Raw genomic sequence first — 13,332 nt, forward strand, 5'->3', positions numbered from 1 at the left:
GTAATGTGTTTGCCTGGGTACCTTATGTCTATTAATGTGGCTGTGTGTTTGTAAAGGGGTTGTTAGGAAAGCAGTTTGGCACAGTAGCAAGGCCCCCATTTATGTCCCTCCTGCAGCGTGACAAAGTAACATTAAAGCCAAATGCTATAAGGAAATGTTCCACAAGTGTCTGGGTCACTAACTTTATATCAGGACAAAAAGGAATATTTTGTTTTAGCGTCAAATTCCCTTTTCACCACAGTATACTCACTGACATGATAACACACATTTTTATAAAAAAAGACACATCCTATAGAACACCATCAATTTACTTAATAATGCATGAACGAGGTATTCAATTGACATGAAAGGAGACTCGAATAGATTCCTGGCAAGAATAGATGGTGCTGGAGAAAGAAAAAACTGTGGCGGTGCAGTAAATATCGGATTGTTAGGTTTTCCGGAATTTACTTCAGCCATTGAGATTTGTTAAGGAGGGTGAAAACAACTTGCCAATGTAACTGTTAAACAACACCCTTGCATGGCAGTGAAACTTGTGATTAATTAAATTAATTGTAGCTTGATATGCCAAGTAGAAAAACTTAAACACTGATCTAAACATGTCACAGAAGCTACATTTTTCTTGCTTGGTCACATAGCCGTTTCACAAATGAATCTCTAATAAAGATGAGAGACTTGTGAAGATATCCTATCACATCTCACTATGGGATAGTTTTATGAGATAATATCACTGCTCTCCGGGCTAATTTAATGGGGACAAATTGGACCCAAGGTGACAACATTTTCTCTAAAATCCCATCATGCCAGTTGACTGACTCTTCTCATTAGCCAATCAAGCTGAGGAGAGCATTCTGCTTGCCAAATGCCCAGCGAGCCCCTCTAGGATCGATTCAACCAGACACCATCTACGTCAATAGAATTAGTATTGACACAATTCATTTGCTATGCAACCACAATGGAGTCTCACTTCTTCATCATCTTAATATTTCTTCCAAGTGGAGCAGAGGGTGAGGTGGCTCGATTACGCCGCTGAACGCTCACTCTACGATCAATTTATTTCCCAAACTCCTTTCGCTTCAGCATGTTCATTTTCACTTTCATCTCTATGTCTTACTCTTCTTTGCTGGGTCATATTTTTAATCTCCCATTCTTTCTAATCGTTTCTCCACATCTACATTACCAGCATCTCCACTTTGCCTTTCCCTCTTTGCCTCCTTTCTTTAATTTCACTTCTCTTCACACTCTCTGCATATGCTTCCTCTCTCATTCTGTCGTCCACCTTTGGTGGACACGCAGTTAGGCCGTTGGGCTATATTTGGTCTGGCCGATGATTAAAAGTACTGGTCTAACCTCTGCCTCAGACAGGCCAATCCATCCCACAGACACCCCACACGGGGAGGCTGAATAATTTATGCACAATATCGAACATGAAAGAAGACCTACTAACACTCCAAAGCCCACCAGCACCCTTTCAAATCTCTCTGGATTGCGAAGATGTGTATACTGACTCAAACCGCATTTGTTTGCATGGATGTGTGTGTGTGTGTGTGTGTGTGTGTGTGTGTGTGTATAGACACCACATTTTCTTCCCAGCTACATCCTGTTTAAGTCTAGCAGTTCTGGTTACTTTCAAATTTCATGGATACAAAAATGGGGAGGGAACTCTGTAATTGGAAGCGGCGGTCAGAAATGGTCAAGGAGCACTCAGGGGAGTACTTTGAGGATCACTAATTTGCTTAGAGAATTTCTGTTTTCAGAAACATGTTGCCTAGCAACTCTTAAGCTGGGGATAGTGGGTATACCCTGGCCTTTGTTCCAGCCCAGGGAGAAAACACCTGATGGTCAATATAATTTAAACACTATAGAGTGGATGAGTGCTGTGCTAGAACTACTTCCACTATAAAGCATTGAGTGCTTTCCATTGCCTGCTTTCAGTCACTACTGAACAAGTTTGTACTTTTTCAAAGAAAACCCTCATTGAGTTTAGTAAGACTGAACAAATTCACTGGGTGGCAACTCTGTCTTTTTGTGAGTGCTGGTGCTGGAGTTATAGCGCTGTCTCACCTCCCAAGTGCCCTCATAGTTCTGCTTCTTGAGACGGACGGCCCAGTTATCGAGGCATGCGTCAGAGCAGTGGTCCATGCTGAGGATAACCGGCCGGCTCAGGACCACCCCCGGAGGCCCACAACTCACCACAGGGCTGAGCAGGGTCTGGCAGCCGGCCAGGGGCAACCTACACCGGGTAGAGAAAAGAGGAAGAGGGGAATGACTCCGGAGGAAGTACTTTTACTCATCAGGTTATTAGTGAGAATTTACTGGTCTCTTGTAAGCAGGATGCAACACTGTCCTCCACCTCTGCAAATTATCTGGCAGCTGCCACAGAGAATAATGAAAGCCTGGACCTGGTTGTGATGACTGAGTAATAACATAACACTACAACAGCATGATACATTGGCTGTGCCTTCTGAGACTAAATGTAGCATGCCAGATCAACAGTTTTTTACAAACAATTAATTTAGCTTAAATAGTGCACACCCAGGTAAAAGGCTACTATTTATTTACATCTGTCCTCCACAGTGCTGGCATGGACTCCTAAGCCTTTCCTAATGGAACAGTAGAGCATCAAAACAAACAGCCTAGTGGCATCCAGGGAAGACTGCCAGTTAGGCTGTGTTAAAGAGACCCACCTTAAATCTTCCTTCCTCTGAACAGTGAGATAAATCTCATAGATCTTTCCTCTGGGGATGGCCTCGGGAGGAATGAGCAGACTGATTCCTAATGCAAATAACAACAAAGGGAGAGAGAGAGCGGGGATAAGGAAGAGGGACAGGCTCATTTGTTCTGACTGAACAACGTTTTTTGTCATTTCACAAAGGAAGCGGGCCCACTGAACAAAACTGTGGCTACAAAAAATAGGAAAAACAAATCTATTCTGAAGGTCAGAGGCAGCCTCCGTCAGGTACAGTAGATGCAAATCTATGCACCGGCAGCAGAGGCGGCACACGTCCCCACGGTCAACAATTAGCTGAGACAAAAGCACACACTGCACCGCAGTTTAAATGTCCTCAGTCTGCCACCAAGTAGATAATTGAGACCATGGAACAGACTACTCAAGGAAGATTACACTTCCCCAGGAGAGTGTGGGAATGCACCTTGGAGAATAGAGAGAGCTATTGAGGTAGTTTGAGTGTTGTGGCATTAGTGTTGTGATTCTCATGCCAAAATCATCCACTTAGAATAAAATGTGGTACAAACAGTGAGTCTGACTCAATCTCTGAATTGTAAACTGGGTCTGCTTACCCCAAAAAACCTCTGTTTGAATAAAGCCAAGGTGCCTGAATGCTCACAGTCTAGGCTGAATCTATTAACTGTCTTCCAAGTGCCGGCTCTGAAACTAAATGGCTGCATAGCTCCTCTGAGTAAAGATTTTTTGTTTTCTGTGTCCCGATGAAAAGATGGGTGCCAATGCGTGGTATACTATACATGGCTTTGAGTTAATCCAAGCATAACATATCTATAAGAGTGAGAAAGAGAGACAGAAGATAGAGAGAGATGGCGAGCAAAAACACAAGAAGAAAATACCCTTTTCTCCAAAAAGATACTGGTTTATGGCACTGTCATGGAATAATCTGGACAGCCTACAATGAGCCAGGTGGAAACACTGTCTTCCAGTATAATTATGTAAGCTCTGTATTCAGCTAATGTTAAAAGGGGAAGCAAAACAGGGCACTAATGATGGTGGGCTTTTTATATCTTTTATCAGAATCATTTTTAATGGACTCTCCATTTCTGTGTCCATGCACATAGCCCACAACTGACATTTTTGTACATCAGCTTCCAATTCAACCAGCTTTGTCATATGCAAGGGGCCTAATTGGAATAATTGGTTCAAGGTTTTATTCCAGGAATCATTTATGCATTTATTCCAGGAATATTTGGTGCAGACTTTATATTTTATAGTTAGTCAGTATGGAGCTTTTTAACTAATCATGCTGTGTAGTGCCGATGTACTGTACTGACAACACATTTAACTGGATCTTGTTTAGATGCCATGTCAAATTTGGATTTGTGACTTCAGTCCACTTTAATCACCAAGCTATACAAGCCCTTCATGCAGTTTTGGGGCCTCTCAATTCTCCTTGTTAACGTCCAGTAAGAGACTTTGTGTCATTAAGGCAGGTGTAATTAAGTTTCTGTAAATATATATATATATATATTTTTTTTTGTTTTTTTAATGGAAAAGCAATGACAATGCATTTGCAATGCAGCAAGACTGACTTCCCACAGTTGTTGTTTTTACATTTAGTAGATTAGATGATACATGGTTAGTATAGTTTTGTTAGTTTGAAGTATAGCTTCAAACAGAAAATCATAGTCTGGATCTAGAATGATAAAATAATGTAGTGTTGCCTTAGATGAAGAAATAAAGAGTCAGGGACTGGCAGGAAAGTTAGTGATTGGAAAGATTAGGGATCATCTGGCTACATGGCCTGAGAGCAACTCCTGCTGCACTTAACTGCACCTTATGTGTTTTTTGGGTCTTTTTCAGTGTCAGAAATAGCTCTCAAAAATGATTATGGGCATTGTTAGAGGAAAATTGCAAGTAAACGTCATGTATCACAAAATGAAACCGGACGAAAAGAAAAGTAGAAAGTACGAGTGCACTTAAAATAAGTAATAGAATAGAATGACATTGACATGACGTTTTTACCTTCTTGTATGATATTAAAAGTGTTTCTATACTATTGAATACAAATATTATATATGATTCCTGTTATAGTAAGTCAAAAAGAAGTCTCAGAAATTTCTTAAAAATATATTATAAAGTCATTGTCTAGTATGACAAATAGATTGTGCATTCTAGAAGTTTCTTTTTTACAACGAGGGAAGCATAGAAACTCTTAGAATTCCTAAAAAGTATGTATTATTTCTTTGTCAACTCTTTTCAACACCCAGAGAAGAAAGAGCTTAGGTACTAATGTGTCAGGATGACAACATTGTTTAATGAACTAATTATCAGACCATGTGATTTAGTGGAACAACCCTTTAAAGGAAACAATTTATAATTTTGTTCTCCTGAACTACATGTGTGAGGGCAGCCTGTATGAGCCTAAGAAGAACCCACCTGTGCTGGGGATGGTCAGCCTGCCTCCCAGGAAATTGAAGGTCCCATAGGAGGTGTTAGCTACATCACGGGGCAGCGTTTTAAAGTAGGTCTGAGTGGACAGCCTGCTGACAAACTCTGCAGGGTCAGAGTTGAGCTTGCCGTTGTGCAGCGTGTGCGAGCCGTTTGGTAGCGGGTCTAACAGAGGTCCATTGGTCATTGAAAATTTCCCCGTGGTGTGAGGGCGAGAGCGTAGGGTGCCTTGGTAACTTGTGGTGGTTGTGGTTAGATCAGGCTGGATGGTGAGCAAATGGGAATTCTCTGTTGGAATAATTAAGAAGAAACAGACAAAAGCAATTGTGTGAAACTCAATGAGTGGCAGGCAAAGGGGGGTTCATACATCACAGAGACAGACCTCACACGCTCTTAAGCTGTCGCAACACACAACGAAAAGTGAAACAAACACAGGAAAGACACATGGCGCGGAAAACAGAAGACTCACACACTCTTGACATTACACAAACACAATTTCCACCCAAAGCCAGTCAATTCACATCTTCTCTCTCCATCTCGCTCTGTCTGTTTAGCAACCACAAAATCAATTCCAAACAGAACTCAGATAGAGCTTAGCACCCAGACTGAATAAAGGCTTTTTTTTTCACGGTGAATCACAGGCACTGCAACACAGTTCCCCATCTCCATCCAACTCAGAAAGTTGTATTTCTATTACTTGCTGGTAAACCTGAGATGCTACACACAGGCAGTAAACAGAGTGGGTACATTCCCTGACAATGAGGAAGGGGCAAAACATAATGTGTCAGGCAGGCAAATAAACAGCTCACAACACACACACACAAAAACACAACAGATTACATCTTGCTTATGCTGATTGTACTTTCACACGACTCCACAACCTCAAACAGACTTGGTGGCACATGTAGATGAGTGCCACACGGTCACAGTGGGCAGGCGGACAGACCGACGGATGCACAGAGGAGGGTAAAACAAAGAACAGTGTCCTACTGCTGTGGGGGGGAGGCCTGCGTGGCCGCGGTGCCCACACACCTGGCTTGCTGGGCTTGATGCCCATGGGCTGGAAGCCAGTGGTGAGGATGGAGGAGTCGGCGACATCGGAGTCCAGGTCCTCCTTCTTGCGCCGGTACACCAGGACCACCACGATGAGCAGCAGAGTCAGACACAGAGCCACCGCCACCATGCCCACGTAGAGCGCCACGTCCTCGGCCCCGCTCACCGCTGCAAGGGGACCAGAGAAAACAAGAGAGAAACATTAAGCACGGTTGAAAAACACCCGATGAGTTCTGCTGGAACATCTTTTGTGCAAAGGTCTCACTTGAGCATTTTGTTCATTTGTTTAAAGACTTTATGAAATGAGTTCATTGCTTGCCAACTAATGCTTCTTGACTATGTCCATGTCTGTTTGATGCAGTGAAGAGAGCAAGCATTAGCTAATATTAAATAACCATTTGAATTTTGAGCTTGAGTGTCAACCTGTGGACAATAGAAAATGAGAAAGAGAGTTTCTGAGGCAGGTTTGCAGCAGTGTTACCTTCCGTCATTTCAGCTCTCGATATTTATATATAGATCTTGCATGTTTTTCTCTCCCTTGTCTCTTTATCTCTACGCACACAACACCCCCAAGAGAGATGCTGCAAAAATGAAGGATTTGCTTATGAAATTCTAGCACCTCTTATTGAATGTCTCTTTCTTTCAAAAGCATGAGAGAGGAGCAGGAAGATTCTTTCTCCCAAAAGTACAGTATGAAGATGACAGATAAGCCCAGACAAACATCAATGTGTGCTTGCATTTGTGTGTATTTGTGTGTGTGTATGTATTATGTGTGTGTGTGTGTGTGTGTGTGTGTGTGTGTGTGTGTGTGTGTGTGTGTGTGTGTGTGTGTGAAGGGGATTTGCTACAGCTGTCTCCCATGGCTGGGGACATTTTGTGGAGGAAGTGGAGGATGCTCCTGGGGCCTTTGTGGAGGGCCATTGTCCCCGGGAGCCACGGGGGCGTAGTGCTGTCAGCTGAACACAGTCAAGGAGGGGACGCATTGAGCGGCGCAGCTTTGAGGGACGGGGAACAACGGCAAAGGTTAAAGTGCTGCAGGCTGGCGTGTGGTGAGTTGACGACAAAAGGAGGAGGACAGAAGCAGGAGGAGAGGAGCAAACGTATAGGACTGAAGATTAGAATTAAAGAGGACAAAAAAAGACTTAACAGGGTGACAGCATGGGCATGTATCTGACAGCATGTGTGATTTACATTTCAGCAATGAGCAGCTATAACACGTCCAAAAGGTTTCTGTCAAAATTGCCCTGATTAACATTAGATAGGACATATTACGATGAATTTTACCAGACTGTAATCCTACTGCTCAGTAGGAACTGTGCTCAACAGTGGAAGCATCGATTCGACAACTTTTAATTGGTGTTAGTGAATCTGAGATATATGAGAATTGCACAATTAAATTAGAGTTCTAACAGTCAAATTTTGAAAAATAGAAAATGGTCAAAAAAAGCAACGTCTCACTCTAATGTCTATTCATCCGTTTGTCCTTGCCTTCTCCTTTTGCCTGGAAAAATCCAATTGTTTGGACAAAGCCGCCTGACATACCGGAGTCTTTAAGAGAAATGCCAGAATCTATTTCATGGGTGATTATCTCAGTACAATCTGATACCTTAAGTAGCGGGATTATATGCAGCAGGGCTCTTTGGCGGCCCGTTTTAATGCAAGAGATCTCTTGACACGCAATCAATTGTGAATGACTGGCTGAAGATAAAAACAAGACGATGAGTTTTGTTCGTGACATCGCACACAACACGTGAACAGAACACACTTAGGACATGGAGAATCGAACAGGAAACATCCTCCATCTTTGTTCCTCTCCCTTTACTTGCCTGTGCCTCTTTGCTCTGAGTCTCTCTCCTCAGGGAAGCACAGAGGTGCTTAACAAAAAGCAGCAGGGCTAAACCTTCCACCCTCCACAATGAGCTTCAAAAAAGGGGAGAAACTAAGGCTGAACCTCTCATTAAAGTTCACAAATCCAATTGTCTTGGTGAGTCAAAGGCCAGACAAGGCTGTGCTATTTGGACTTGCAGCGCCACAGCCTACAGAGGGATGTGCAGTCTGACTAAAGACAAAACAACACCCGTCAGCAAGGAGACAGGCCAACTGGGCTCTGCTGATTGGATAAACACTATAGCCTTAGATCGGCCAATTGCTGTTTACTTTCTAAGGGCAAACCAAAGGCACCTAGCTAACCTCAGATGCAAAGATTCAGTATCTCCACTGTTCCCTTTTTCCGCTTCACACACCATTCTTGCGCCCAGACAATAAAGTCAGTCAATCAGCCAACTCCCTCTCTCCCTCTATTCTGCGTGATATCTCTGGTGGCTTATCGGAGCATCACTGAGTGAAGTTTTATCTGACCCACCAGGTGTCACAGCGAAACGATCCTGATGCTCACCACAACCCTGACCAGCACCTGCTCTCCTCCTGCCGGCCGCTCTCATTGATTTTCACGATGCCAGCCAATCATTGAAAGGACATTCATCACATTTTAATTGAAATGGCTAATCAGGTTTTATAATTGGATGGGCTTTACCTTAGTCCGCCTCTAGCGTGCCCTCATCTTTTTCCACACACACTCTACCAATACACCTCTCTGCCGCCCGTCACTCCATCGTTCATTTCCACTTGACGTAATTGCTGGCAGAGAACTTTTGATTCTCTTTGTGTTTGACCTCTCTTCATGATTGACAACAGCCGGCGGATAAACTGTAGATGCGATGAGCTGTTTTCAGAGTTGACCCCGGGCAAATCTCTGTTTGTTCCCCTCGCCCTGAGCTTTCACTTCAGCTCCTGAGACTCGCTCCAGGGTTAGCTGGTAAGGGATCAGTTTCTGACTTGGGATGGGCCGGAATGGACTTATAATTCATCTCCTCTGAGGCAATGTAACTGGATCCCGCTGAAGTTCGGACTCTCGCTGCATTTGGAGTCAGTACAATGTTTGCACCCGATTGTCCTCAACTCTCTCTACCTGCTGCTTTCTCTCCCCTGCATTGATAAATAAAAGCTTTGCAGCCGCCTGTGCCTCCTCCCAGGGCATTTATCAAGAGACCTGAGAATATATTTCATCCCATGGCCAATCCTAGTCACTTGCCTGAAGATGAATAACACAGGAGTTCTTAAGGTCAGGGAAATATGGCTACTAAAACTCTCAAAGTGAACGTGACCATTACTATCTCCACAATACAGTCCTTCCATCTCTCAGCGGCTCCCGATGAAATATGGCCCAAAATAAATGTTCGGCCATTTCTCATGCAGCCTGTGACCCCACTCTGACAACAAACCCATGACTAAAACATTCGCTGCATCGCCACCAAATTAGCTTCCCAAATTAAAAAAACAGAGTAAATATAGATTAATGGTTTGATGGTTTTTGCACAATCATTTGTGACAAGCCTAAAACTGGATGCTGCTGCAAATTAAGTTCATTAACCTCATTAAACGCATTAAGCCAAATAATTGTTTTTATGTTGTTGTAATTTTCTGTGCCTGAGAATACGAGCAGTATCATTTGTCCAGCTATCTTTTTTGTGCCCTCTAACACCTGTCTGGCAGGATGCCAGCTTATTTATTATTTTCCAGCACAGATTTTGCGTAGCTCCATCTTGGGCTCCACTTTGTTTGCTTTATGAAAATGATCCTCCCTGGGTCAGATCTGTTTATGTTTGAGCTATAACACAAAGCTTGCAGTCGCACATTGATTCTCATATATGCAATACCCAAAACAATAACCTCATACAACGTATGCCATTCCCTGCTTAATGAGGGAGATTAGAGACAGAGGACGTCTTTTTGAGGCAGCGTAACTACGGCTCATTCTGCAGTTCTATTGTTCGATTACACTGGAGAAGAGAAGGGTGGCTTTTGTTTCAGGGGGGAAGTTTTCCATTTCAGCTAATAGCCTGCAGACATGGTTGAAGTATGGGAGTTGCTGACAAGCCAAAACCATCGCACTATTTTGCTTATTATAATACTTCACACAGCCGTTGTCTATGGAAACACATCTGCTGGGAACAGATTGGGACAGGCATTCTTCAGAGGCCAGCGCTCCGCTCTGCACTGTCAGTGTAAATACTGAGTGACTGTGTGTGTGTGTGTGTGTGTGTGTGTGTGTGTGTGGTTGTGTGTGTGTGTGTGTGTGTGTGTGTGTGTGTGTGTGTGTGTGTGTGTGTGTGTGTGTGCATTAGGAACAACGACGAGCATCTTTGTGTATACATCTTGCCTCTCTGGGGAGGAGCTGCTGACCTTTGATGATGGGCCGACTGAGCTCCCTGGTTCACTGCACCAGCCAATATTCAGCTATCGGCTGACACACACACACCCTCATGCACACACACACCCTCATGCACAGGGACACATAGTCACACACATTTTGCTAACCCAATGTACACAATGCAACAAACATTAGCTCTATCAACCCCCCCCAGCTCTCCATGCATTGGTCTATCTGATCACGTCAAATGATGCAAGATACATAATTCAGTTTATTAATTCACTGGCCCATGTTAACCGAATCCCCCATTAAAACGCAGTGTTTATCATGCAGATCAGCCAAAGAGCACGCTATTTATAACGTTTTATCCATGAGACGCCACCCTGAGACTCATCATTTCCGGATGGTAAGCTGCAATATCTTCTGCGTTTGATATCTGTGGGGAGCAACAGAGCTCTCCCTTCATGTCCATCTGGTCAGCTTTGGACCCTGCAGTGCCACTTTCCACTCAGCTGTCATGCTTTATGGTTTCTGACCCTGATAGTATGCACGTGCCCTATTACTGACACGTGGCTTGTTGAAACACACAGTGGCTGCTTCACACAGAACCTGAAACACACATTGGCTTTGTAGCTATATGAGATGCAAATCAAAAACACAAATCACAGCACACAAGCACACTGGCCATGTGTGTGCATGTGCACGGCCGATTTGACCCATGGCACTTTACCTGGCAGGTTGTGTTTTAATCAGAAGAGAGATGGTTTCATTTTCAGCTCCAATAATAGCCTAGAGAGCACCACGACAGCGACGCACGTGAAAAGGTTGTGTATTATTTTAGCAGCGGGTGTCATACTGGTGTTTATTAGAACTGATGGTCTAAAAGGTCGCGAAGGTGTGGACGAGGCAGTAATGGTCCTCAGAGAGTTCAAGTGTCTTATGGAATGGACCTATTTCCCTTTGTCTATCACACAAAACTGATGCTATAAGGATACATAAAAATAAAATGTTTATGAGGTCTAATAAAAAGTGGAGGAGGACATTCTCAGTTCCCATGCCAAAGTGAAAATTGTATACAAAAACAAAAAGCATGAAGGGGAAAGCCTTGCCCTTCCCATCTTCTCATCCTGCCTTGGGCCCCGATCAGAGTGCTTTTTAGCAGACTGGGGCGGAATTCTTTTGAATTCTCGAAGGGTATTGAAGGCTGTCTTAGCATTGCAGCGCGCCTACGTTTTTTGCACGAGTGCCCTGAATGCCTCGAGTTAAAAAACAGATCACCGCCATCAATCCAATCCTGATACCTGCAGCTATCCCACTATACCAAAAGCAGTTGCCATAATCTGAATAGAAAACAGGCCTTGATATACATTTGTATAGAACTTTAGATTTTAGATAAGTCCTTTTAAAAAAAAGTTGAATATACTCAGCTTTAATAGGGAAATAAATCACTAAACTTCATTCTATTTTGGCTGTTGTTAATAAAGACCGTTGCTACTAAATATGTTCCATTGCTGCACAGAGTTTATAAATTGAGAGTATGGTTTGCAGTGCGTGGGTGGTCCGTGCACTCACTCTGTGGGCACTGTTCGCTGGTACAGTTGAGAGACTGGAGGTCGAGCCCCTGGCAGTCTTTGCCCCTGGTGCCAGGTGAGGGCTGGGAGCACTCTCTGCTCCTCCACATCGAACAGTCCGCTCCACACGCCGACCACTTGCTCCACTCGCTCCAGCCTCCGTCCACTGCAAACACACACAACAACATAAAACAAGGGTGAGCACAAACACACACACATACACCAACTGATTCATCGGTTACATTTCTGATTGAAAAAAACACGCTGAAGAGTTCCAATAAAGCAAGCAAACACTCTGTGCAAACATTGTGAACTGTTAAAACTCTGCACGGTGAAGTTCAGATGCAACAGCGGTGTAAAAGCAGTGGTGTATTTGCGTGTGAGATGAGAACAACTGGTAGAATACTCTGTAGCCTTCCTGTGCAAATCCACTCGCTCTAAAATGGAAAGCTGGTAGGGAAAGCAATATAAAGACATGCAAATCCACTTGCACACACTCCAATCCAGCAGATGCACAGGGAAACCAAAGCGTATAAAACTGCATATTGTCTCTACTCTGCTTCTTTTGTTTATTTTTAACATGGAAATAAGATGCAACTAAGCTAAACCCCAGTGGTCTGAGGGTGCTGTGGCCTGGTAGACTCTGCTGTCAACAATCTAAATATGTACAGGGAGAAAAATATTTACAATTGGGAATATAACCCTCTATCTACCGATATACATCCATGTAGAACGTTTTTGTGTGCAATGTGGGATTTTGTGAGTGGAAACAAATCTGCCTTGGTTAGATTTCTCAGCCAAACAAGCCGTTACTGTAGCAACATGGGCATTACCTGCAGTGCATTTGAATGCAAGACACAATACAGGTGGCATTACTCTGAACAGGGACAAATGTACATTACACCTGCAGCCCATTTATGTCCACCACAACTTCAAACACACCACCATCAGCACGAGCAAAATGAAACAAATGGAAATGGGCCGGTAATTGTTCTGTGCAGGCCTGGCTATAAGAAATATCAGCAGCTTTACCACATGCAGGGAGGCAGGCCATCTCACAAAGGTGGGGGTAATTTGGCACTGTGGCTGGAGGGGGGAGCTCGGCGGCTGGGAGTTATAGTGAGAGTGACACAGCACCAGGCCTAGGGTGGGTTACCATAGGGCTAATGGGAAAAAGAGCAGTAATGAGCTCTCATGGGGGGAAAAAAGCCACACTTTCCCAAATGTAAGGACACACACACACACACACACACACACACACACACACACACACACACACACACACACACACACACACACACACACACACACACACACACACACACACACACACTCCCAGCAATAAATAGAGCAGGGGGCAT

General features: G+C 43.8%; 1 protein-coding gene across 1 annotated transcript in view; it reads right to left on the reverse strand.

Annotated features, from left to right (window-relative positions):
• The window catches only part of unc5a (unc-5 netrin receptor A), a 63,117-nt gene that overhangs the window by 16,033 nt on the left and 33,752 nt on the right, over nucleotides 1-13,332 (reverse strand). Inside the window, exons 7-11 of the mRNA XM_010767398.1 lie at nucleotides 11,973-12,137; nucleotides 6,170-6,358; nucleotides 5,126-5,425; nucleotides 2,688-2,775; nucleotides 2,065-2,233 (exon numbers count right to left, since the gene is read on the reverse strand). Of these exons, the coding sequence (XP_010765700.1) occupies nucleotides 2,065-2,233; nucleotides 2,688-2,775; nucleotides 5,126-5,425; nucleotides 6,170-6,358; nucleotides 11,973-12,137 (911 nt within the window). The remainder of the gene's footprint in view (nucleotides 1-2,064; nucleotides 2,234-2,687; nucleotides 2,776-5,125; nucleotides 5,426-6,169; nucleotides 6,359-11,972; nucleotides 12,138-13,332) is intronic.

Source organism: Notothenia coriiceps, unplaced genomic scaffold, assembly GCF_000735185.1.
Source record: "Notothenia coriiceps isolate Sejong01 unplaced genomic scaffold, NC01 NC01_scaffold00004316, whole genome shotgun sequence".
In the NCBI taxonomy this organism is placed as follows: Eukaryota; Metazoa; Chordata; class Actinopteri; order Perciformes; family Nototheniidae; genus Notothenia; species Notothenia coriiceps.